The sequence below is a fragment of the Eumetopias jubatus genome, unplaced genomic scaffold, assembly GCF_037043125.1.
Source record: "Eumetopias jubatus isolate StellerSeaLion01/CBP00866 unplaced genomic scaffold, mEumJub1_p1.0 scaffold_12, whole genome shotgun sequence".
Lineage (NCBI taxonomy): Eukaryota > Metazoa > Chordata > Mammalia > Carnivora > Otariidae > Eumetopias > Eumetopias jubatus.
The window spans coordinates 12,200,762-12,228,141 of NW_028274818.1; the positions used below are offsets into that span (position 1 = coordinate 12,200,762).

The 27,380-nt window shown below is 38.8% G+C and overlaps 1 protein-coding gene across 4 annotated transcripts; it reads left to right on the top strand.

Moving 5' to 3' along the window:
• Nucleotides 1–1,864: 1,864 nt before the first annotated feature.
• On the top strand, nt 1,865–25,746 carry BPNT1 (3'(2'), 5'-bisphosphate nucleotidase 1). Of its 4 annotated transcripts, none has more exons than XM_028104788.1 (9): nt 1,865–2,004; nt 7,552–7,679; nt 12,622–12,726; nt 14,165–14,272; nt 15,379–15,427; nt 16,947–17,038; nt 21,269–21,466; nt 23,956–24,061; nt 25,107–25,746. In XM_028104788.1, the coding sequence occupies exons 2-9, from the start codon at nt 7,560–7,562 to the stop codon at nt 25,253–25,255; spliced, it is 927 nt and encodes a 308-aa protein (XP_027960589.1). In that variant the 5' UTR covers nt 1,865–2,004; nt 7,552–7,559; the 3' UTR covers nt 25,256–25,746. The 4 variants fall into 4 exon arrangements, with proteins under 4 accessions (XP_027960589.1, XP_027960592.1, XP_027960591.1 ...); XM_028104791.2 differs by having other exon boundaries at nt 1,868–1,912; XM_028104790.2 differs by lacking the exon at nt 1,865–2,004 and adding an exon at nt 5,080–5,158.
• Nucleotides 25,747–27,380: the final 1,634 nt, after the last annotated feature.

Sequence of the window (27,380 nt, forward strand, 5' to 3'; positions counted from 1 at the left end):
ATTCAAGACAGTTGTAATTGTTATGTAATTACTTTATTTAATTATAAGAACTAATGTAAGCTTAAAATGGTAAATTTTGTTATATATATTTTTACCACAATAAATGGTCTGCCTTGAGTCTCAGGGTGATTATGAAAATCAGATGAGATTGTAAAGGTAAAAGCTTTCCCAAGAACTCCACGTAATGGTAGCCGTTTGCTACTCTCTGATGAGTTTTTTTTTTAATGGAAGTTATTATTTGTTTCTAATTATAAAAGTTTGGGAGTTACAAAAGAGCATGCAGAATCAAAAATGGTTCACTGACTGCTCTCTTCCCAAAACCAATGTTTTTTTTTTTCTCCTTTAAGGCAAAGGTAATTGCCTTTATGAAAACTAAGGGGAATTCCCTAGAGTCCAGTAAAGACAAGTCTCCAAAACACAAAACCAACTGCTGTTGAATTAGGTGAAGCTAAAACAAGTGTATAGTAGTGGGGAAAATATCATAAAAAATTATAAGTATTCTGAGTTAGGATGTGTCTAAGTGTCTAAACTACAAAACTAGATGGTGCATTATGGCTCTGCATTGTCAGGAGAGATAAAGCAAAATTCCAATCCCAGGACACATGCTGTAAGAAAAGACCTGGCAGAGAATATCGTTTGCATTTTTTGTTTCTTTTAAGCAATGAGAATGTGGTCGTGGGCTACTTATCTAATTTTAAAATAAAGTAGTACCTTTATTAATATAAAGGATACCTTTTACAATACAAAATGTTCCCTTTGATAGTTTTTCTTACTCTAATTTCTACTCTAATAATATAGTGGGTTTCATTTCCTAATCAATTGGAGAATTTCTGTCTTTAAAAGGATGTGTTTAAGCAATTTACATTTATTTTGTAACTGATGTTTGCTATTAACTCCGCCATCTTACGTTATTTGCGATATTATAATCACCTTGCCCTCCTTTTTAATACTGAAAAAAAAAGCATTGCCCATTCACTCTATTTTCATTGCATATCTACCTCCACGCACAAACATAAACAAGGGAGGCACAAAAAGTGTGCTCCTTAAATATATGGTGAAAGCCTAAATGAATAAAAGGCAATTTGTTTCTGCTTGTTTATTTACTTTTATCAGTGCAATAACAATCCTAAGCGGATTTTCTTCTGTGCAGCAAAAAGCAAAAAAAACAACCACCACCCAATCCCCAAATCATTAACATAACAAATCATTATCTGGTCAGGAAAAGAGAGTATTTCCCAGGACTTACTGGCAAGCATATGAAAGGGTCAGAGACCGTTTTAACAATCTCATAAGTGGGGGGCGCCTGGGTGGCTCAGTCTTTAGGCGCCTTCAGCTCAGGTCATGATCCCAGGATCCTGGGATCCAGCCCCCCATGGGGCTCCCTTCTCCGTGGGAAGCCTGCTTCTCCCACTCCCCCTGCTTGTGTTCCCTCTCTCGCTGTATCTTTGTCAAATAAATAAAATCTTAAAAAAAAAAAAAGTAAGCACTAGTGACAATTCTGCATAAAACCGTTTTGCTCCTGGGAGCGGAGGCGGAGGGGTCGTAGACCTCCGGAAGCCAGTCCACGGACCCCGGGATTCGAGGGTAGGCCCTCCCTGACCACCGCAGTGCGATATCACTAGTCCAATAAACATTTTAAGAGTGTGCAAAGTGGACTGGAAGACCCCTGAAACCAGAATGAATCTTTTAAAAGTAGGCAGGCACACCTCTCGCTATTACAGTAGGCGACACACGCCGCCAGAGAGTTCAGGGAAAAACACGGAGAAATGGAGTTTTCTGGCGGGTCGGAAGTCTCCGGCGGTCGTGGGAGTAGGTGTTCTGCGCCTGCGCCGAATTTCCCGCATGCTCAGTAGCTGCGGTAGGTTTGTCCTACATCCACCAACGTTCGACCTATTGACGGGAAGGCGGCCAGGTATTGGACCCAACGAGAGACCTGTTGCTTGATAGCTTTCTGTTGTTACCCTTCAAGTGTCTTTCGTCTATCTTTGTTCCAGGCTTGTCACAGTAAGTTTCTCCCCTGCGAGTCAGGGCAAGACCTTGGGCAGATCTGACTCATTTATTGGTCCCCTAACTCCACCCCTTTGCACAGATACAAGGAGATTACAGGGATTTATGTTTAAAAAAGAAAAAAGTTTGCCTGAGTCAGATTGCCTCTCTAGATGTTCCAATTTCGGACCTAGATTCTTGAGTGTCAACAATTTAATTGTTGATCGGTGCGTTTATTTTCGTCCTCCAGGGTCTTTTCATGGCTATTTATTGTAGAATTAACAAGGCAAACCTAGGCAGTGGGTTCGTTAGTGCACTCAAATTTAGAAACTGCCTTATGTCTGAAATTAAATTTCGTTCAAATAGCACACATTCTTCCTACTGTCTCTCCTACATACTTGTAGCCTTGCTTGCTTTATTCAGGTTTCCCTGAAAATATAATTGCTAGTTTCAAAGATGTGTACATTTTACTCTCAGTAAACTTTTCAAAATCATCCTAAGAGGTTTTAACCACTTTGCATCCTTGCTCACAGTGCTCAGGAGGATGATCCCTCACAGGCTAGCCAACACTGGGCGTTTTTATCTATGCCAGTCTTACACATGAACAATCATCTTTTGCTGTTTTAATTTGCACTTCTTTCATCATTAACGAAACTGAGCATTTCGTGTAATTAATGGCCATTGTTTTTCTTTTAATAGGAATAGCCTATTTGTGTCCTTTGCTCATTTTTCTACTAGATTATTCATCTTTAACATATTGATGTAAAAGCCCTTTACATAACCAAAATTAACTCAGATGTCTGGTACATGATACAAAATTTTTTTCCTCATTTTGTCAATCATCTGCTTTGCTTGTGGTAATTTGATTACATAGATATCTTAATTTTCATTCAGTCAAATTTGTCAATATATTCTTTTATAGATTCTTAGTTTTTCTCATGTTTAAAAGTCCTTTACCAAATTTACAAAATATTTCACACGGTTTTATTCTCATGCTTTTATGGTTTCTTTCTTTACTTCTAAAATCATGCATTGATCTGGAATGTATATTGATACAAAAATGCAAAACGTTTCCAACATTTTTTTTTAAAAAGATTGGCAACTGTTCCCACCATTTTTGCACAATTTCCCTTGTGATTTGAAATACCACCTTTAGTGTGTTTGGATCTACTTCTGGGATTTAATTCTGCCCAGGACTAAACTGTGTAATTACTATAGTTTTATATCATATTTTGATAACTGGTAAGGAGAGTATCTTGGCTCATTGTTCTTTTTCAGAAATTGCTCTGTTATGCTCATATTTTTATTTTTCTAGATGACCTTGAACCTTAGCATCACTTGATTAGGTTTCAAAAGATACAACCTTTGTATTTTGATTGGGAACTCAGTCATTCATTTTATTATGTTATGTTAATCACCATACATTACATCATTAGTTTTTGATGTAGTGTTCCATGATTCATTGTTTGCATATAACACCCAGTGCTCCATGCAGAACGTGCCCTCTTTAATACCCATCACCAGGCTAATCCATCCTCCCATCCCCCCTCCCCTCTATAACCCTCAGTTTGTTTTTCAGAGTCCATAGTCTCTCATGGTTCATCTCCCCCTCCAATTTCCCCCCCTTCATTCTTCCCCTCCTGCTATCTTCTTTTTTTTTAATATATAATGTATTATTTGCTTCAGAGGTACAGATCTATGATTCAACAGTCTTGCACACTTCACAGTGCTCACCATAGCACATACCCTCCCTAATGTCTATCACCCAGCCACCCCATCCCTCCCACCCCCCACCACTCCAGCAACCCTTAGTTTGTTTCCTGAGATTAAGAATTCCTCATATCAGTGAGGTCATATGATACATGTCTTTCTCTGATTGACTTATTTTGCTCAGCATAATACCCTCCAGTTCCATCCATGTCATTGCAAATGGCAAGATTTCATTCTTTTTCATGGCTGCATAATACTCCATTGTGTGTGTGTGTGTGTGTGTGTGTGTGTACACATATACATATATACCATATCTTCTTTATCCATTCATCTGTCGATGGACATCTTGGCTCTTTCCACAATTTGGCTATTGTGGACATTGCTGTTATAAACATCGGGGTGCACCTACCCCTTTGGATCCCAACATTTCAGTCATTCATTTTTAAAAGATTTTATTTATTCATTTGAGAGAGTCTGAGAGAGACAGAGAACAAACAGGGTCGGGGGAGAGGGAAAGAGAGAAGCAGGCTCCTGCTGAGCAGGAAGCCCGATGTGGGACTCCATCCCAGGACCCTGGGATCATGACCTGAGCCGAAGGCAGACGCTTAACTGACTGAGCCACCCAGGCACCCCCATCATTCCTTTTTAGATCCTAATCCTCACGTGCTCACCACCTTTATATTGAATTCAAATTACCTTTCCCAGGCTGTCAAAGGAAATGGATCATTTGATTCCTGTTTTTAATCCTTCAGAACTAGCCCTATTGGCTACTGTAAAGATTTCTTAAAGGATGGGATGTTAGGTTGATAGCCGTAAGTGGCATACAACCTTTTTTCATACTACTTTAAGCCTCAAGCTCTGAATGTTATGAAAAAGAATCTGTAATGTGATTCTGGATTGTATTGGTTATCATATTACATCATCAGGGTCAAAATAAAGTTGCAGAAGCCGTAGGAATTTTTTTGCCCGGAACAGTACCCTGCTGTCTCTTCAGGATAGCCAGTAATGAGGACAGTTATCACAGTAATGGTTAGCCAGTGTGATTTAGTGCTTACCTTGTGCCAGGGATTGTTACAAGTGCTTTACTTGCATTGCTCATTTAATAATTACAACAACCCCATGCTATAGAGACTATTATTAGCTCCATTTTACAGATTGAGGCACAGAGAATTTAAGTGGCTTTCCCAAGTTCATATGGCTAACATACACCAGAGCCAGGGTTTGAACGCTGGCGGTTGGCTCCCGTGCCTATGCCTTTAGCTGCCTTATCCCGTTTTTGAGTAAGCTGTCATAAAGCTGTGTTCACAGAGGGTGGTGCTTTAGGACCCAGAAGATGTAAACCTGGTAGAGAAGGAAGTACTGTGTATATAACCTGAGCTGCTAGACGGAAGTTAGCAACTTGCAGGTAGCTTTTTGGCGGCGGCGGCGGCCTTGCGGGATCTCCATCAATACAATCTACAAGGTGATTCTCACTTGGGTTCTGGAAGGGGCCGCAATTAAAAAGGCTAACGGGAATCTCTTTTCCAGGTGTGTTTTCATAATATGATTAGATTCATTTTCTTTATTAAGGGCCAAAATTGTATTCATTTGTTGAAAAAATATGTAAGAAAAATATTCGACAAGGAGATAATAATACTTCATTACTAAGTATGTTTGGACCGAAGAAGTATTTCAGAGAAATTGGTAGGAATATTTTATTTGCCAGCTAAAAGTGATTTGCGGGACCTCTTTAAAAATCACTGTTGTTCTTTACCTCAAACCTGTTACATTCTTACGAAACTGGTGTTAGCTTTAAATGGCAGTTCATATAGTACGCATTTTATGAGGAATGTCGTAGAACAAGCCTAAAAGGTTGTCTTTATAAGAAAATACTGTGGATGTGGCAAACATAAAAGAAGTGGTTTAGTCATTTAGGAAGCCTGACAAGGCTGGAATGATTGCTTAATTGGCTGAAATATAAGTGATATCTGTGAAAAGGTACAACACTACCATACAGTGAGGGAAAATGATCTGCCTTTCACCAATGACATTTTATATAACTTGGGGACTGAATGAGCATTCCAACACATATTAAAATATCCTCAGTAGTTAAGACATTTGGGTAGGACATGATTAGTTGCCTGAAGACTACCTTTTCCACTGTAGAATAAATCAGATATGTAGCTGGTCAGGGATAATAAGGAAGTAGAAGTAAGGTCAACAAAGTGTTTGCTGAATTATTTCTCCTCTTTTCTATTTGAGTGTTAGTAATTTTCATAAGCAGTTTTTTTTTTTTACCTAGCCTGCCAATAAAATGAATCTAGCTGGATTATGATGTAATAAGGTAAAGAGAATTTAAGTACATAGGAATTCATTTTATTTTCATCTTTATTCCAGACAACTACTGGCCACAATTCAATTCTGTTCTCCTTCTGAAGGGTTTCAAACCCTTCACTTGTTTATTGTCTCAATTAATGTTCATAATCCCTGTGACTGGAATTCGGATGAGAGAAAAAAGATGTAAAGAGCTTAAAAGGCACATCAGATCAAATATGCAGTCAGAAATTGGCAGTAGGAAAAAAAAAGAAATTGGTGGTGGAATAATGACTTGCTGAACTGAGGTTCTTAATGTCCCTTCTGTTCTGTATTATGTTCCTTTGTTGAGTTGAAATAATGCTGACCAGATTCGATTGGAGGGCTGAGAGTTTTTGTCATCAGTTGGTTTCCTGTGAGCCCTCTGAGACAGAGAAAAAGTCCAAGAGGTTTGTTAGGGAGTGTTCTTGGGATCACTTACGGGAAATGTGAAGAAGGTAGTGATGCCTGGGGGAGTGGGGAGTTGGGCGTGATGCAGTCTCAGCAAAGGCCTTAGTCAACCAACCCTGTTGGGCATTCAGAAGCTACGGTGACCCAGCAGAGTTGGGGTGGCAGCCCCGTTGGAGTGTGGAGTGGCCTTTAAACCCATCCCCTCTGTTGACCCATTGCAGGTGCAGTGACTTTTCTCAGCAGATAAATTCCCAAAGAAAGGTGGCAGCTAAAAGCCATCTGTTGGTGGCACTCTAAGCAGCTGGGGAAATGTTCTTCAGCCCTGAAGGGAGTCTGGGTGGTACATCCCAGCCTCAAAACAGTCACTAAAATTGCAGGGTTTGAATTTGTATTTTCAAAGAGGAATATACTTTATGCTGAAGGCTGTTTTTCCCATATTTTCCATTGGGCCAGGGGCTATTCTGACACTCATTACTTGTCCAGATGATTGGTCTTCACCCCAATTAGGTGTGTTGCATATTCGCTTTATCTGGCAATTGATGATGATGGTAGTAAATAGCCAGCAGATTAAATTTTATTTAATCTCCAATGGAACATTCATTGGTTTTTAGAAACTTATTGTAATCCCATGCAACCCCTCCTTTTTTTAATTACTCTGTACATATACCCACATCTCTTATGTTATTCATACCCCTCTTGGCTCTTACCAGTTTTATGTTACAGACTTCAGGTTACGATATTTTACCCCTAATCCACCAAAATACTAGCTTGTCCATGGCAGATGTTATATCTTACATTTTTAGCCCCTGGTGGAATTTCCACAGCCTTTGCAGATATATACATGTACCTCATACGTAAAACTTTTTCACGTGCTCATAGGCCTGCACCAGTTTTCCCCATGCTTCAAAATGTCCCATCTGCAGAAAGAGTGAATACTATAAAATTTATTGAGAGTTAATGCTGAAATGGAGGTTTTTCCAAGTCCCTTAGCAAATGTTTATTAAAGGATCTGTACAGTTAAGTACTCAGTAAATATGTGTTGAATTGAATTCAAGTGACTGAAACCAGTAGTTGGCTTTGAAAGTAACAATGTTTCTCTTAATTTCCCCTTAGGGCTTATCATGGCTTCCAGTCACACCGTGTTGATGCGGCTTGTAGCCTCAGCATATTCTATTGCTCAAAAGGCAGGAACCATAGTCAGACGTGTTATTGCTGAAGGAGACCTGGGTATTGTGGAGAAGGTACTGAAAGTCTCATCTCATTTCATACCAACTTTATTTTTGTTCCTTCACGTTTTAGCTAAAGGATATAATAATCTGGACACACTTCAATAGTTGAAATAATTAATGTCTCCCCTGTGGAGATTGCTAGACCCTTAGTTCAAATAGGCTCCATTTCTGTTTTGAAAATGATTCCAGACTTCCTGCATCCAAAACTTTCATGGTTAGGCCTTCTGACTGCTGTCCAGCCCCAGAGCACTGTAACCAAGCTTCATATCCTAAAGTAATCTGTTACAGGCCATTGAGTCTTTAGTGAACTTGACATGTTGGTAAAATCTGGCATATAAATAAGTATTCCTTATAGTCAGAGCTTTAAACTTTTTTCTTCTTCATGGAAAAGAAATACAAGACAAGGTTGTTGTTTTATTTTCCCCCTAGAATGATAATTAAAAACTTAGGTAAATTAAAAAAAAAACTTAGGTAAATTATCAGAAAGATAGTTTATCATGATAGTTGATTCTTTTCGTTTTTGTTTTTTGGGTAAGCTCTACACCCAGCATGGGGCTTGAGCTCACAATGGTGAAATCAGGAGTTGCATGCATGTTCTACTGACTGAGCCAGCCAGGTGCCCCTAGTGATAGTTGATTCTTAAAAGAAAATCCTACTATGCATGTGTTCTAGTTCAAAATATAATTTATTCTACAAGATTTGGTTATCATTTCACGTTGCAATTTTTAAATGTAAGTTTCCATATATTGACTTTTTATCATAACCTTTAAAGAAGATTGTATTATAATTTTGCCCAAGTGAGAAAATTACAGGGTATAAATAACTATTAACATTATAATGATTTATAAATAGAGTTGTTGTTAAGTCAGACATCTATCTAAGGCTGTCAGCAGAAAAAAATGAGGACCAAAAATGAGTAAAAAACAACTTAGTAATAAGTTCAGATAAACTAATTATAGGACATTCAACCTAAGTGCTTTTAAAAATTAAGAATAGGGGTGCGTGGGTGGTTTAGTCGGTTAAGCGTCCAACTCTTGATTTCAGCTCATCATGACCTCAGGGTCGTGAGATCGAGTTTCGCATCGGGCTCTGCACTGGATGTGGAGCCTGCTTCTGATTCTCTCCGTCTCCCTCTGCCCCTCTCCTTGCCTCCCCCAGCTAGAAAAAAAAAATAAGAATAAAAATCGGGGTGTGTCTGGCTGACTCAGAAGAGCACTGACTCTTGATCTCAGGGTCATGAGTTCAAGCCCCACACTGGGTGTAGAGATTACTTAAATAAATAAAACTTAAAAAAAATAATAGAATGAAAATCACAAGAACAAGTTAAGTAAAACTCATTTCTAATTTTGATAGATTTATGGGCTTAATAGTATAGGAAGTAGATACAATATATCTTGATTTCAGAAAAAAAATTTTCATTGTCAAAAAAAAATTCAAGCTATTGAGAAATATGGACGTGACATCTCCCATCCCCCATCTTGAACCACTGTTAGGTATATTCATAAGTGGGTGAACAATGTTACCCAAACATTTTAATTCACGATTCATATCAACAAGAAAAAATCATTGGGACAGATCATAGGACTCTGCTTCCAACTCTGTCCTTTTCTCTTTAACCTTTAACTTAAATACAGTTTTAAAAATTCATTGAATGTATCTTCTCAAAAATGTGGAACAGGAGGATATAGAGATCATACTTATCAAATTTATCAATAAAATGAACCTGGAAACAATAGTTAATATATTGGATCACAGAAAAAGTACTCAAAAAGTTACAAACACTAAGAAAAGAGGGCAAAATCCAACAGGATATTATATCAGGAATAATTATAAGTTCCCAAAATATTTGTGTTCAAGTAATAAGTAAATCTGATTTATATTTGTTTAAAAAAGAGGTTTTAGTTGACAACGTACATGCTCAGTGATAAACCAACAATGTAATTCAGCGACTTTCAGAAGGCTACTAATCTTACAGCCTTTTTTTTTTTAAGATTTTATTTATTTATTTGACAGAGAGAGACACAGCGAGAGAGGGAACACAAACAGGGGGGAGGGAGAGGGAGAAGCAAGCTTCCCGCGGAGCAGGGAGCCCGATGCGGGGCTCGATCCCAGGACCCTGGGGTCATGACCTGAGCCGAAGGCAGACACCTAATGACCGAGCCACCCAGGCGCCCCTCTTATGCACCATTTTTGAGATGAACTGCTTTAAGCAATGGGACTCTAGGATTTGGCTTTCCCTGGGTTGGAGGATAGCTGGTCATCAACTCTTGTAACTGGACCCAGAAGAAGGAACTGGTCGATCTATTAATTTATCAGTACCCCTCTGAAGCTGACAGAGTGCTCCAATAGGAGCCTATAGCTAAGGAGTAATGGAAAAACAGTAATAATCTCCCTGTCCTCTGTATTGGTCAGACACTTCTAGTAATAATCTCCCTGTCCTTTGTACGGGCAGTAATCTCCCTGTCCTCTGTACCTGTCACATACTTAAAGGTAATAAATGATAAAAAAGGTAACGATCGCCCTGTCATCTGTACCGGTCAGGCACTTCGAGCCAATAGATAATGGAAAAGGTAACAACTACCCTGTCCTCTGCATGGTCAGGCACTTCTAGGTGATAGATAATGAAAAAGGTAACGCTCTCCCTGTCCTCTGTATGGTCAGGCACTTCTAGGTGATAGATAATGAAAAAGGTAACGCTCTCCCTGTCCTCTGTATGGTCAGGCACTTCTAGGTGATAGATAATGAAAAAGGTAACACTCTCCCTGTCCTCTGCATGGTCAGGCACTTCTAGGTAATAGATAATGAAAAAGGTAACGCTCTCCCTGTCCTCTGCATGGTCAGGCACTTCTAGGTAATCGATAATGAAAAAGGTAACGCTCTCCCTGTCCTCTGCATGGTCAGGCACTTCTAGGTAATCGATAATGAAAAAGGTAACGCTCTCCCTGTCATCTGCATGGTCAGGCACTTCTAGGTAATAGATAATGAAAAAGGTAACGCTCTCCCTGTCTTCTGCATGGTCAGGCACTTCTAGGTAATAGATAATGAAAAAGGTAACGCTCTCCCTGTCCTCTGTATGGTCAGGCACTTCTAGGTAATAGATAATGAAAAAGGTAACGCTCTCCCTGTCCTCTGTATGGTCAGGCACTTCTAGGTAATAGATAATGAAAAAGGTAACGCTCTCCCTGTCCTCTGTATGGTCAGGCACTTCTAGGTAATAGATTATAAAAAAGGTAATGATCACCCTGTCCTCTGTATCAGGCACTTCTAGGTAATAGATAATGAAAAAGGTAACGCTCTCCCTGTCCTCTGCATGGTCAGGCACTTCTAGGTAATAGATAATGAAAAAGGTAACGCTCTCCCTGTCCTCTGTATGGTCAGGCAGTTCTAGGTAATAGATAATGAAAAAGGTAACACTCTCCCTGTCCTCTGTATGGTCAGGCAGTTCTAGGTAATAGATAATGAAAAAGGTAACGCTCTCCCTGTCCTCTGTATGGTCAGGCACTTCTAGGTAATAGATTATAAAAAAGGTAATGATCACCCTGTCCTCTGTATCAGGCACTTCTAGGTAATAGATAATGAAAAAGGTAACAAACTTCTAGGTAATAGATTATAAAAAAGGTAATGATCACCCTGTCCTCTGTATCAGGCACTTCTAGGTAATAGATAATGAAAAAGGTAACAAACTTCTAGGTAATAGATTATAAAAAAGGTAATGATCTCCCTGTCCTCTGTATCAGGCACTTCTAGGTAATAGATAATGAAAAAGGTAACGATCTCCCTGTCCTCTCTATTGGTCAGGCACTTTGTTGACACCTCATTTTAAAAGAGGCTGGGCAGAATTAAATTTGTCACACAAAGGATTCAGATGATTCAGTTTCAGTCTGGCACTATGTCAGTAGAAAGAGCAGGAAATATTATCCTGGACAAGGAAAGAATTGGGACAGCTTTCCTCATATACTTTATGGCTGTCAATGTGTCTGCTTTTCTCTAGAGAGTAGTCTCTAGACTTGATTGATACAGAAGTCATCTTCAAATTTAACAATTCTTTTAAGAAGTTTCAACAGGTATTTCTAAAGTACCTATGGTGTGCCAGACACAATTCTTTAGGAAATAAAACAAAAATCTCTGTCTTTGTGGCCCAAAATTCCAGCAGGCTAGTACTTCGCATGTAGGTAACCAGCAGACTTCAGTGTAGCATAAAAGTCTTTGATTTTCATGATCGTTCCTTGTTTCATTAAAAGTATTGTAAAATTTTTACTATTTAAAATAATGCATTCTGTAATTCTACCTAACCAGACGTATATAAATTGCAGCATGTCATAATTCTTTGAAAGCAGACTAACAAAAGAGGTTGTGGCTGTCATTTGCAAGATTTTCCACTGTCTTTTACTGGAATGACTATCTGACATAGGGATTGAGTGAGAATGTTATATATCAAATGTTATTGCTGTTCATTTTCATAGTTTTTATATTTTAGAAATAGGAATTCTTTCTATCATCCTGAGGACCTGTTGAATTATTAGGAAAGTAGATGTTAAGTAGATGTTAAGTAGATCAGTAGAAGACTAGTGAGTAGAAGTTATAGAAGGATCCAAATTGGGAATACCTTTCAAACAATTAAAAATAGTTTTTAGCTTTGACTGCCTTGAAAAGTTATGAATTTCCTATCTCTTCATCTTTTTAAGCAAAAGATTGATCTAGAGATCTTATGAAGGGGATTTCTCAAATGGGGGAAAAAGTGCTCTAATAATCTAAAAGCTCCTTTCCAAACTTTAACCACTATAAATTCCATGAGATAAACCAAGCCAGGAAACTAGTTGACTCATTTGGTGTTAAGTTCCATGAATCTAAAAACAGACAGTGCAACTTAAATGACATAGACACTCATGCATTAGGAATCAGAGAACAACTGACTTCAGATTAGTTCTGCTAAAATTTACATTCTTTGTTGCAGACCTGTGCAACAGACCTGCAGACCAAAGCTGACCGATTGGCACAAATGAGCATATGCTCTTCATTGGCACGGAAATTCCCGAAGCTCACAATCATAGGGGAAGAGGTAAGACTTGTCAGGGATGCACTAATTTTTTAACGGGAGCTGTTTCCCATATGGAGTTATAATTGCCACTTAATGACTTCCGTACTACTGTTACTATCTCAAGTGTTACATCTGGTGTTTTAACACCAAAATAATTAGCCTATTCCTTGGACTTGAAGGAAATGTCTGATTATAAAATATTTTAGTCCATTTCTAGGCAGATGTCTCAATTCTTGACCACAGAAGATAGGGTTCCTGTTGTAATAATCAGCATGCAAACTATGAGATGGGCAGAGTTCTAGAATTTTGGAATAAAATGGATTTTGTTGTTTCTGTTGTTTTTTTTTTTTAATTAGGCTTCCTTGCACACTTGTCCAAAGACTATAACACTGAAAGTGAAGTAATTCGCATCTCATGTAATTGAGAGAGAAGTATCTCATGTCAGAACCACTTATTTATTTATTTATTTATTTATTTATTTATTTTGATATTTGAGAGTGTGTTTACTAAGGGCTTAGGATAATAAGGGGCAGGAATCTTATGCTTACAGATAGGTTTTTAATGATTAATTCATGATGAATTATTATACACTGAATCCTGTTGAGGGCGGGTTAGGCATTTAAAGCCATTTAAGTGTTCCCTATGGAAACTAGAGTGAAGTCAGAACTCTTAAGTTTTGTTTGTTTGTTTTTGTTTTTGATTATTTTTTAAATTTAAATTCAATTAATTAACATACATTATTAATTTCAGAGGTAGAGTTCAGTAATTCATTAGTCTTATTAATAACCTGTGTTCATTACATCACATGCCCTCCGTAATGTCCATCACCCAGTTACCCCATCCCCCCACTCCCTCCCCTCCAGCAACCCTCAGGTTGTTTCCTATGATTAAGAGTCTCTTATGGTTTGTCTCCCTCTCTGATTTCATCTTGTTTTATTTTTCCCTCCCTTCCCCTATTATCCTGTTTTGTTTCTTAAATTCCACGTATCAGTGAGATCATATGATAAGTGTCTTTCTCTGATTGACTTATTTTGCTTTGTGTAATACCCTCTAGTTCCATCCACATCATTACAGATGGGGAGATTTCATTCTTTTTGATGACTGAGTAATATTCCATTATATGTATATACTACATCTTTTTTATCCATTCATCTGGCGATGGACATCTGCAGAGCCACTTATTTAAATAAGTTTATAACACTTAGATTTCTTTTTAGAAAAACTGTTCAGGATAATGAAGATGGAATTTTTTTTGTAGTCAACTTTGATGAACTATATGTGGTCATTTTTGCAATTTTAGTCAGTGTGCTTTATTTTTTGACTCAGGGTAAGCTCTTAACATAAATGGGAAACAGGAAGGCCTAGTGAACTCTGATGTTGCATTTCTTCTGTTACTAAGACGAAGGGTGCTCTGTGAATACCAAACAACTTCAGTAACCATCAGCGTTATTTGCTTTAGGATCTGCCTTTTGAAGAAGTGGACCAAGAGCTCATTGAAGATGGTCAGTGGGAGGAGATACTGCAGCGGCCGTGCCCATCCCAGTACAGTGCTATTAAAGAAGAGGATGTATGAGCCATATGATTATTTAAGTCTTTGTTAGCCTTCATGTTTGTGCTCTAGTAAATAAAATTTGCCTGTAAGGTCGAAAAGCTGGTAGACATAAAATAGGGGCCCCTAGGAACTTGAAATCTTTCAGGGCCAGCACAGAAGTGTCAGGCGACCATATGGGAATGTGTGACCTGTTAATATAGGGTTCTGTTCCTCATCCTATCAGTTTCTTCTCTACTCTAAAACTATTACTAAAAATACTTCTAGGGAGAACATCTAATTTGTTAGTAGGTTTGGTAGTAAAACATTTCGTTGGTAATTGAGGCCGGAAAGCTGTGAGATAGGTCGCTGCCTTATGTTTGGAAGGCTATAAAACTCACCTCGCTTACTTTATAAAGTTGTTTAAATCTGTAGCTTCAGATAACTATGCTAATTCTTCAGTTGTTGAGGTTTGATTGACTTAACACACATTCATCAGTACCTAATGTGAGTAGGGCACTTTGCTCTGAGGGAGGGGGGACACAAAGACAGTGAGATGTGGTGTCTTCTGGGAGAAGGGGGCTTCATTCACAGATTCATGCCAAGCACTGTAATTCTGGTGGGTCTGCATATCCTGAATCATGTTGAAGTCCTAAGTTGAAGGGATTTCTTTTTCTGTCTACTGTCGGTTTATAAACCGTTCATTTTTCTTGGCTGGATATAAACGGTGTCCTTAAGTTAAAATTAGACCATCATTATTTTTTTTTAAAAATCAGCATTTATATGTCAGAGTGAGTAGCAGCCACACACTGTTTAAAACATTTTTGATGCCACTTTAAAGTTTTCCCTGTACCACCACCTAGACCTCAGTGTGTTCATAGCATTGTGTTTAGTGTTCAGGTGACAGTAAATGGATGAGTGAAGCATTTCCTATTTAAAATTCTTAGATCAGACTTTTCTCTAATTTAAATGGACTTTTCCCATGATTACAAAACAGTAAGGTTTTTTACTATCACAAAACTGATGATATTAGCTTAAGCAATTCAAAATATAACTTCAAAAATGAAAAAAAAAGGTGTTTTTAATCTACTTAAACCTATTTTTTAAATGTCGTATGCTTAATTTGGATATTTCCCTTTTTTTAGCTTGTGGTGTGGGTTGATCCTCTGGATGGTACCAAGGAATATACTGAAGGTTGGTATCTCTTTGGTATTTGTTTTTGATAGCAATGGGTCTAGTATGTGATACTTAGTTGGAAATACTTAGTAGTTCATCTGCTGCGTGACAACCCAGTATCATATTTTATGTCTATGCCCTGAAGCTGTATTTATGCTTATCCACGCTATTATTGTATATCAGTGATTGTCAAGACAGAGAGGGAGAAAATTCAGTCCCTTCAAATACCACCCCCTGACCCTCTACCAGTGCCATGATTCTAATGTCCCCCAGGTGGGAATAACTGACCCAAAGCCAGGGTTACCAAAGGGACCACGCTGAACCCCCAGCTCCATTGGGGGAGAGAACAAGGAAAAGCCCAGGTGTGCTTGCTCTACTACCACGCCCTCCCCTGCCAGGTCCACACACCTCCCCCCCGCGCCCCCCACCCTCGCCATCTGTGAGCTGCCTTCTCACTCACAGCTTCACCTTTAAAGATGAGTTTGGGAACACGGTACAATATTTCTCCTTTCTGAAATTGCCTAAGATGAGAAAAATTAGAAAGCAACACATTAAAATAAAATTGGCAGCATTAAAGTAAAAAGACCAGGCTCAGAGCCAGAGTTTTAGGTTTTAGGAGCAGACCATATATAAGCTTAGAGTTTTATTTTTGAAACTGAGATCTACATAGGTTTTCTTATATTGGTTCTCCGCTTCATGACTTAAAAACAAGATTTCTCGTAATCATTAGAAAAAACTCTACTTGGGTGAGACATATCTGTAATGAGTCAGTCACACAGTATGTATGCACGTGTATGTATATGTATGTGTATGCAGTAAAATGTCACTATAAATCCATTAAGAAATAGGAAAGCTCTAGACAGCCTAGTATATATAAGAACACCCAGATAGATTGTTTAGATCTTGACCCCCACCTCCAGAGATTTTGATTCACTAGCTCTGGGAAGGACCCTGAGAATCAATACTAACATTATGCCAGTTAAGGGGTGCCTGGCTGGCTCAGTCAGTAGAGCGTGCAACTCTCAATCTCAGGGTCGTGAGTTTGAGCCCCATGTTGGGTGTGGAGCATACTTTAAAAAAAAATTATGCTAGTTAATTCCAATGCTGCTTGGTAATCCGTAGACTGCACTTTGAGAAACCTTACCTTAGAGACTTGCAATGCAGGTCTAGACAATAATCCTGGAGTAGAGAGTGATCCAGCAGGCAGCAGTGACATGGAAGGTGGCGGAGGGGCCCAGGAATCTAACAGTAGTGGCTGCAGAGTTATGGCTGGCTTTTTCAGTAGGTATACAGACAGTACTAATGAGCCCGTGTCTGTCGATTCAGTTAAGTAACCAAAGATCCTACGTCTGACTCTGGCCAGCCATCTCTTATAATTTGTGCATTTTGCCAGAAGTAGGACTGATCATGGATGAATCATTACAGATTTCTTTCCTTTATTCCAAAAATAGCTTGGAGCAATTGATGTGCCGATGATAAGTCATAATATGAGCAAGTTATATCATTGATCTTCTTGATACTCATTTCTTCTTCACAGGTCTTCTTGACAATGTGACAGTCCTTATTGGAATTGCTTATGAAGGAAAAGCCATAGCAGGAGTTATTAACCAGCCATATTACAACTACCAGGTATTATTATAAATGATACAAAAATATTTCATTAGATAAGTAAGTAGAGTGTTACATGATTCCTGATGTTATCTAACCCAGTTGTTTACAACTTCATTGCCCGTACAATTACTGGGGAGGTCTACAAAATACAGCTTCCCAGATCGTACCGCAGACCTGTTGAATCAGAACCTCTCAGGGCATTGATACCAGGAATGTATATGTATGTATCTGTGTGTATGCAGACACACCGTATGTATTTGTGTGTATATATATATATATATTTTATGTATGCCTCATGATTCAAATGCAGAAGTTTGGGAATTACTGAATTACTGATATGGTTCTTGATGAGCTTGGTCATTGAGACACCTGAATTGCAAGTGGTTCTTGAAGCATATTGAAGAAATGAACCATTTCAACCAAGAAAAGATGCTAGCCATGTTGTCTTCCAGGTAATACTACATAGCGCCTAAATTGTAGTCAGCATTGATAACAGAGCTAGATATGTTCTTGTACTCAGTTCTCTTATTTTGTCTCTCTAATCTGCTCTGACTTTCTATTATACTCCAAACAAACTGTCTTCCTTAGAAGCAAGAGACTAATGTAATTCCAAAGCAGAAATATACCATGAAATCTCATTAAATGTTAAAGGAAATTGTTGCAGTAAAATATTTGAGGTATTTACATTAATGTGATCTTGATAGAACTTTGGAGAATCAAAGTCACCAGAGTGGGGACTATTACTACTGAATTTCTAATTTGAGTTAAGAGCAGGATTAATCTCTGCTTCTAAGATAAATTTGTTTTTCATGTGTACGATTATAACTTTATTTATAATCCTGTGCTTCTTAAAATCATTTAGCAAAAATAGTGCATTATTAGGAAAGTCTCCCATATTGAATTGCTTAAGTGTCGTGAATTCTTTTAATATGACTTTAACATTTATACAGCATTATATGCAGACACAAATTTGTGGTTTTTATGTAAACTTTAAAGTAAGTTAATACCATTACTTAAAAGAGGGGCATTTAGTTCATAGATAATGTTGTAATGTATGGCACTTTTCATCAGATCACAGTGCTTAGGGGTTATTAATACTTTCCCTCACTTCTTTCTGAGATTAGAAACATTGTATTCGTTTTCCACAGAAAAATGAAAAGCAGAGGTTAAGGGAACACAGGAATGAAGCAAAGGTGAGAAAAATAGCTCTAGTGGGGTTTTGGCCCCACTAGTAGGTAGAAAAGAGGCAGGTGACTTGTGGTACTCCAGGTGGCCATTGTCCGTCCCATGTCCCAGCTCACTTCCTCCTGTTTGCTTCTTCCATCGCTGCCTCTCCCTTGACCACAGTTCCTCTGCACTCTCTTTTTCCTCTCGTCCTCTACTCTTTTATGCCTTAAAATTTGTTGCGACAAGTGGAAAAGTTGCCCGGTTCTGTTGATGGTATTCAAGGCTGGAGATTTAATTTTAAGTAATCCTCAGTATAAGTATAATAATAATAGCTACAATTTGTCATGAGCTTACTGTATGCTGCCAGACTCAAGGGATTCACATGCATGATCTCATTTAATACACACCACAGTCCTTTAAGGAAACTTTGTTCCTGTTTTAAAGAAGAGGAAACTGAGGCAAGTAACTTGCCCCCAGACCACTCAGTTTGTCATTGACAGATCTGGAGATTGAAAGCCAGGTCCAGGGGTGCCTGGGTGGCTCGGTGGATTAAGTGTCCGACTCTTGATTTCAGCTCAGGTTATGATCTTGGGGTCCTGAGATCGAGCCCCAAGTCGGGCTCTGCACTCAATGCAGAGTCTGCTTGGGATTCTTTCTCTCTCTCTCCCTCTGCCACTCCCCTGCACTTGCTCGCTTTCTCTCTCTGAATAAATGAATAAATAAAATCTTTAAAAAAGAAAGAAAGAAAGAAAGAAACCCAGGTCCAGGCCCTTAGCAAATACTCTATAGTGCTTTCTTGAGCCAGATGAAAGACTTCTAACAATTCAAACTTTAGTATTCTAACAGATATTGAAGCTGGTGGGCACTTAAAAGAAACAGTGTGGCTTAGTGCAAGGAAACCTAATCTGCCTATATGTCTATGTCGGAGATAGCTTCTTAACCACTATGAATCGTAATGAACCATTATGAAATAAGATGACAATGTTAGCCTTTCTCACCCCCGAGAAAGCTGGTGTGGTGCTCTGAAGGAGAGAGAGACAGAGAGACGAGGAGCACAGCAGAGGGCTGGCTGGCGGCCTTCCCTCCCCACGGTGCCAGATCCCCTGGTCACATCTCTTTGTCTACATACTCACGGAGGGACTGTGACATCTTAGGAACCAGAATACCTGTGTCCACTCTTTAGTATGCTTTCCTTTCCTTTTCAGAATAACTGGAGAGCTGAATTAATAGATACGTTCCTTGAAAGCGTGACCTGTATCTCAGCAATCAAGAGAAAGCCCAATGGGCACCAGAGCCCATCTGTACTTTTCAGGTTCTAAGACTCTCCTGTAGTGTAGACTTGATGGTGAACACAGGAAGCACATGAACATATGTTGAACGCCCAGTGCTTGTTCTTTGGTTCCTCTGTTGTCCCATTTGCAGGGCGAGCTGTGAGCAGACAGCCTTCAGCTGGCCGCCTCTTCAAGGATTGCCTTACCTGTAAAGAGCTGGAAGGCCCCGTGGTGTGCCCTTTCTCAAGGCAGTCCGTTTCCCCTGACTGGTTATTGCACGAGTATAAGTGCCTGGTATTTCCTTCTGATTTTTATAACCCTGAAGGGCAGTTCTAGATTCAGAGCTCTCCATCGGGCCAGCTGAGGCTGTTGGTGGATCTGCATGACAGCTCTGTCTCCCTCTGCCCACTCATGCTTCCCTCCCTCCTAAGGGTACTCTGTAATAAATACTCTCCCTATCTCAGAGTCTGCTTCCTAGGAAATCCAGCCTGCAACATAAGCATATTTCACTGCTGCAGCAGCCAGGGTACTCCAGGGTACTGTTAGTGGGCAAATAAGATGATGTGTTTGAAAGCATTTTTTTTTTAATTTTTTTAAAGATTTTATTTATTTTTATGAGAGAGAGAGAGAGAGAGAGCGTGCGAGACGAATGAGCAAAAGCGGGAAGGAGGAGCAGAGGGAGAGGCAGGCTCCCCACTGAGCAGGGAGCCCGATGTGGGACTCAGTCCCAGCACCCTGGGATCATGACCTGAGCCGTAGGCAGATGCTTAACCCACTGAGCCACCCAGGCACCCTGTTGGAAAGCATTTTAACAAGGAAAATGGGGCAGTATAGTTTAGTGATGAAGAATATTGGTTTTGAATACAGATGAGCCTGAGTTTGGTTATGATCTTCCTGGAGTCCTTGGGCAGATTACTTCAATGATTCCAAATCTCATTTTTCTCATCTGGAAAACAAGGATGATAATACGTACTTCATGGAGTTATTTGGGGATTAAATGAGATAATACATGTAGGGCACTTAGTATCGTGCCTGGTACTTGCTTGGTATTCGGTAAAATATATGTTTGCGTGTCTGCAATATATGTTTACTATATTAATATAATGGTGTTTCGATGACTGTGTTAATCATTTTATGCATCAGGTTATGTTTTTCTATTTGAACTGTATAGTTTTAACAGTGTTTTGGAAAATTCTTTGAACGCTGCAAAGGAAAATATAGATGCTAAGGTTGCATTGTCATTGCCCTTTTACCACCACAATTGTCAGTAAAATCTTTAACCCTGACCCCATTTTCCATGGCTACTCTTCAGTATCAGCCTATTCAGTTGCCCTGTCTCTATAGCAGCAAAATACATTATTGCCATTATCTATTCCCATAGTAACAAGATCCTTGTTTCTTGGATAATGAAAAGTAGCAATCAATACATGGTGTTTCATTTCCTGGGGACTTCAGTACCTTTTGCAAACAGCTGTTTGCAAAAACAATAATGAGATCAGTGGCTGATTCAGAAAGAGACGGGAATCAGTATATGATGTTTCCTTTCCTGAGGACTTTCAGGAATAACCATCAGTTCCCTTCAGTAGCTCTCAAATCCAGTTATTAACCCAAACAACAAGAGAATACTCAGTTGATTATCTCAGGAAAATTTCATGGTGGATGATATTGTTCTTGTTCTTTATTACATTACATTGTCATATTTTTATTTAAAAAAAAATAATGGTGCTAACCTAAAGCGATATTCTATGTATGGCTGACATTTTTCTCCAGATGCTTACAAACTTTGCTGTTGTTTCTCTCACTTACATAGGCAGGACCAGATGCTGTGTTGGGGAGGACAATCTGGGGAGTTTTAGGTTTAGGTGCCTTTGGGTTTCAGCTGAAAGAGGTGCCTGCTGGGAAACACATCATCACAACGACCCGCTCCCATAACAACAAGTTGGTGACTGACTGTGTCACGGCCATGAACCCCGATGATGTGCTGCGAGTGGGAGGAGCAGGAAATAAGGTATGAACACATCTGCATTTCCCGAAATGTGAAATAAGAGCTGGGGAGAAGGAATTAGAGGTTGTAATTGACCATTGAAAGCACATTTCAGCAACATTTGAATTTTTTTAAAATGTTACGGTTCAAGTCTTTTTATCTGAGAGAGTTCTGTGCTAATAGAAGTCATTAGGAGAAGATCTTGTGCCTCTTGCCAGCCCTCGTATTCTCGAGGACCCTCTTGGGTTACTTCCTAGACCTTTCTTCTGCGGACCCTAAGGATGGGCCTGCCTCCCCTTCCTGGATACTTCCCCCATTCTTTCACCTAGGCTTCCATCCTTCTGAGAAAATTGTGAAACAGAACAGAGTTGGATCTGCATCCCTAGCCCTGATCTCTTCTCGTCCGATTGCCCCCTGGATCTCATCATGATGATATACTTCAGATATCTCAAATTCAGCATGCCCAATTGGATCTCTTCCGTTTTTCTTCCTGCCCCTACGTGCCTTCCTCCTATTTCCTATCTGCTTAATGGTACTACCATTTTCCTGATTGTTCCCACCAGACTCCTGAAAGTCACCCTAGACTCCTTCCTTCCTCATATCCTGTCTGTATCTTCTTAATTCCTTCCTGTCTCCTCTTGTCCATCTCAACTGCCCCCACCCTAATAGGTTTCAATTCATCATCCCTCACCCAGACTTTCCAGTGGTTTCCAAGTGGTCTGTCTGTTCAGTCCCAGTCCTCATAAAGCAGTTAAAAATGCAAAACTTACTGTATATCACTTCCTTGCCCCACATCCTTGGATAACTCCCTGCACAACAATTTAAAATCTAAGCCTGTGAGAATGGATGTAAATTCCCCTATATTTTGGCTCTTGAACACACCCCAGCCTTATCTCGTGCCGTCCCCCAGCTCAGACCCTGGTGATGCTGGATCGGCTGTAGTCCCCGATGTATGTGCATTTCACACTTGTACGCCCGGCCCGGGGAAGGCAAATAGTAAATACTTACTGAACTGAGTGGAATTCATTTTTCTTCACCTACCCTTTGGAAGCAATAATCAACTATTTTTAGATTTTCCAAAAGCATTTACTGGTAAGAGGATGAAAATGAGAGTTTAAAAATAACAGTAGTTGGGGGGGGAATCAAAAACATTTCAAAGTAAAAAATGTATTCTTGGTATTCACTAAATATAAATAGTGACAGGCGTGATTTTTCTTAGCCCTTACTTTTATAACCGTAAAAATCCCACTTGGTCTTGTATTCCCAAGGGACACCATCCTCCTTAGGAAAGAAGTCCCCACCCTACACATCCCCCACCTTTTCTCCTATAAAAAGACCTTGTTGGGCAGTTATTAACCTTTTTTATGTCGAGGACTTCTTGAAGAGTCTCATAAAGGCTACAGCCCTTCTTCCCTTAAGAAAATATACCCGAAATAGTTCTTGGTACATAATAAGACTTGACGCACATTTGTTAAATGAAAGAAAAACCTTTTATATAAAAGTCTACGGCAAGGTTTAATTGTTTGATGGTGTTTCTGAAGAGTACTAAGAAGAGTAATTCGTTACATTGCATTCCCTGAGCTTTTCCTCCTTTCAGTCTGCTCTCTTCATCTGAATATTTGAAGTCTGAATTTTACAGTACTGATTATTTCATCGTATAACCAAAAAATAAGCAAATGACTCGTGAAAGCCTGATAGCAGGTTACTCTTTAGAGTCATGCAGTTTCTATCAGTGACCTCAGTTTTGTTTGAGAATTATAGGAGTTATTAAGATGACAATTTAAAAATTAATATTTTAGGAGTAGAAACAATAATATGTAGTAGGACTCCAAAGACTTAAGAAGCTACTTGTTAGGGGCGCCTGGGTGGCTCAGTTGGTTAAGCGACTGCCTTCGGCTCAGGTCATGATCCTGGAGTCCCGGGATCGAGTCCCACATCGGGCTCCCTGCTCAGCAGGGAGTCTGCTTCTCCCTCTGACCCTCTTCCCTCTCGTGCTCTCTATCTTTCATTCTCTCTCAAATAAATAAATAAAATCTTTAAAAAAAAAAAAAAAGAAACTACTTGTTAGCCTAGTCGGCATTGCATATGTGTTAGGACTTACTGCAGTTTATACAATAGAGAACTACTTGATGTTCCTCTATCCTTTATATAATCTACAAGATTAAAAATCTTCCATTTGTCTACGATATACGGGTATATTGCTTTTACAGTAAGAAAAAAACCAACATAATAAAAAAAAACTTTGTTTAAGTAGGACTATGAAGACTATTCCGATCTCTTCCTTGTAGCTTATTTAACCACTTCCCCCGCCCTCAGGTCACTATATGATTCTATATTCTATAGTATTCTGTATATTTCTCGATAATACTCTTGTCCTTTCAACCTGCTAAAAGCCTTCACCTAAGTTGAGTCTGACAGAGGAATGGATGAAATATACTTGATAGAAAAAGCGATTTCTCTTATTCTTCAATCTTTTCATGGCCTGGGGATAATTATCATCTCCAACCCTACAGATTATTCAGCTGATTGAAGGCAAAGCCTCTGCGTACGTATTTGCGAGTCCTGGATGTAAGAAGTGGGATACTTGTGCTCCAGAAGTCATTTTACATGCTGTGGGAGGTCAGTCCCTTTTATTTTGGGGAATTACAGGTGTTATAGTTTTTATATGATGCTATGACAGAATCTTTCAGTATTACTTTACCTAGGTTCTGAGGATATAAAAGTTCGAAGGAATCCTAGACATTAGCCGGTCCAACCCCTGCATTTCCGAAGTGAGAACGTCGATTTTTCGGCAAATTCATTTTCTTTAGTTATTGTTTATCTTTTGGATTTCAAGCTACATATAGTTGGTTTAATTAAACCCTTATTGATTTGTGGCTTTAATGCTTCTAGGGTTGTTTTTTTTTCCTTGAAAAGTAAAATGTTCATCACCATTGTCTTCATCTCACTTAGTTTCATTTAAGCCAATACTGGTAAATGTTTCAGTACTAGTGCTTAAGATCATGGAGTTAGAATTTTTTTTAATCTGACTGAAAAAATATTATGAATATATGCATAGTAAGATGATTTTTCAATTTCCATTAAATAACGGTTTACTTCTCTTAAACAAAACACTTGATTTTTGTTCTATCCTTTCTCCTAATATATTATCCATATCATATCTCGTCAGCATATTACATGACAAGAGAGTTAAATTCATCACAATCCCATTTCATTAGGATGCTAAATGAAACTGTAGTGTAACACAATTATATTTGATGAGCATATTTCACTTAAACTCTTAATAAAGTCTTAATATTCAGTGGTAGAATGAAGAAAACACTTTTGAAAACGGGAATGGTAGTAATGGAGTAGACCAACAGGAAAAGTAATCACCTCAGGAAAAGGGAAATTAATTGATGCCAAGAAATATGAATTAAAAATGCCAAATGAAATTAATTTTAATCAGGGAGAAAAAATAATTTTCTATCTTTCAGTTAGTCACAATTCTATAGTTTAAGTTCAAGGGAATTAAAACTTAAACCTTTATAGTTGCTCATTATTTTTCCTATCTTATCCAGAATTAATTTATATTATAGCATGGGGAAGTAAGAGGCCCTTAAAAATAACTAGAAACATAACCATCTGGCCAGCCGCTAACGTTGTATCGATGTTTCTTCTGTAGGCAAGCTAACTGATATCCATGGAAATGCCCTTCAGTATAACAAGGAGGTGAAGCACATGAACTCCGCAGGCGTCCTTGCCACGCTGCGCAATTACGACTACTATGCAAGTCGAGTTCCAGAATCTGTGAAAAATGCACTTGTGCCTTAGAGGAAAATCTCATTTACTTAGCAAGAAGAAGGACACTTGACTCTCAGAATAATATACGTTAAAATGAATTGGATGGAATTATTAGAATTCCATTTTTACTTTATTCATTGTTGATCGGTGATTTATATTTAGTTACTTAGGAATAGAAAAAGCAATTAAAGACTTTCTTGATTAATTAATCACCCAGGCCAATTGTGAGATCGGAAGGATTTATAAAGTAAGTGTGTTACAGTTCTTTTCCCCCTTGTATTTGGAGGAATGAAAGGAAGGTTTAGTTTCAACTTGCTATTCTGGTCGGTTGTTCAATCAACATTCCTGTTATTGTGAATAGGTTTCTTAGGGCACAGAATCACAAGTTGTTACCTGAATCTCATTCTTGTTTTTCACAATAATTTTAAGTTTTCCTTACTCCAGTTATGAATATCGTGTCGTGTATGTTGATGAAACAGATTTATGGGGAAAGCTTCTTTGTAATAAATTATTTAATTCTAGCTTTTTATGTTCTTTACCACCTTTTAACATTTTTAAGTAGTATTTGAACATGACATATTCTCTACTGTGGACATTACTTTATTCTTATGGCAGCGTCATTCTACTGTATAACTGTGGCAAGTTAGGGACTTACCTTAGTTCTTTCCAAGGAGAGATTATAACATAAGCTATCAAAAATATTCTGCAATTCTGCCTAGATTTTTCTTTTTTGGGTATCTTTCTGGTGCTTTTAAATAAATTTCTCTGTTACTGGATTAGGTAAGTCGTCTAAATTAATGGTTCTCAAACCCAACTACATATTAGAATCACCCAGGAGGCTTTTCAGGAACACAGTCATAGGCTCATCCCAGCAATTTTGATGCTGTATATTTTAAGGAAGTTCGATAATCATTGAAGTTTAGATAATATCTTCAGAACATCCGTAACCTAGCCTGAAGAGGTCTTTGTGGCTTTGATATCTTTGATGACTCCAGTCTCTTGGGACTCTCAGCGATTTTCTTCTTCCCTCTTCTAGCCACTCCTACTTGGTCTCCTTTCTTGGTTTTTCCCTTCGCTTAAATGCCAACACTCACCAAGATTCTGCTCTAGGTTCCCTTTACTTTCTCAGTAGATGATCTAATCCATGCATATGGCTTCTGTTTGCTCTTATTCCAAAATCTTTATCTAGTTTAGACCTCACAGGGGTGCCTGGCTGGCTCAGTCAGTAAAGCGTGTGACTCTTCATCTTGGAGTTGTGAGTTCAAGCCCCACCTTGGGTGTAGAGCTTACTTTAAACAAAACAAAACAAAAAACTTCTCAGATTCTAGGTTGCCATGCCCAAGAGCCTGCTTTGGTGTCTCACAGGTGTCTGTGAATTATTATATCTACAAAGCTCTTCATTCTTTCCCATCCCTCCTTAAATTATTTTACAAATCCTCAAGGTGATCCTAATAACTGGCCAAATGTGGAAATCACTTCCTAAATCCATTTACTTCCCTCTGAACAGAATTCCCTATCTATAAAGAGGAGACTAAACCTAATAGAAAAAAAAAACCCAAGTGCAATGTGAGAATAACTTTGAAGGCATTTTCTATAGGTTCCTATTTAAAAATGAGTTATCCAAGAGGCATATTTGGAAGTCGACATTCTGTCTTCATTCACATTGCCTGTACATTAATTTACACCCTCACACTCCTTTATTTCTTCCACACATCACTGTGATGCCTTCCTGACTAATCTGCCTGCCTGCACTGTAACTCCTCTCCCTTCCACTCATTGTATCCTCCAGGGTGATTTTTCACAAAATTGAATCTAATCGTGCCACTCTCTTTTTTTAAAAACTTTTTTTTTTTTTAAAGATTTTATTTATTCATTCATGAGAGAGAGAGAGAGAGAGAGAGGCAGAGGGAGAAGCAGGCTCCCAAGGAGCAGGGAGCTCGATGCGGGACTTGATCCCAGGACCCTGGGATCATGACCTGAGCCGAAGGCAGACGCTTAACCATCTGAGCCACCCAGGCGCCCCGTGCCCCTCTCTTACTTAAAATCTTTCAAGGCTTCCTACTGCCTTCAGGATAAAATACAAGTTTCTTGTCACACCATGTGACCCTCTAATGTCATGGCTTTTTCCTTCTCCAGCCTCAACTCTGATCACAAA

Excerpts from the sequence above, each read along its gene's own strand:
- BPNT1 (XM_028104788.1), top strand. The coding sequence starts at position 7,560 with ATGGCTTCCAGTCACACCGTGTTGATGCGGCTTGTAGCCTCAGCATAT. Across the intron at positions 14,273-15,378 it reads GTGCTATTAAAGAAGAGGAT|CTTGTGGTGTGGGTTGATCC; the intron begins GTATGAGCCATA and ends CCCTTTTTTTAG. Across the intron at positions 15,428-16,946 it reads TACCAAGGAATATACTGAAG|GTCTTCTTGACAATGTGACA; the intron begins GTTGGTATCTCT and ends TCTTCTTCACAG.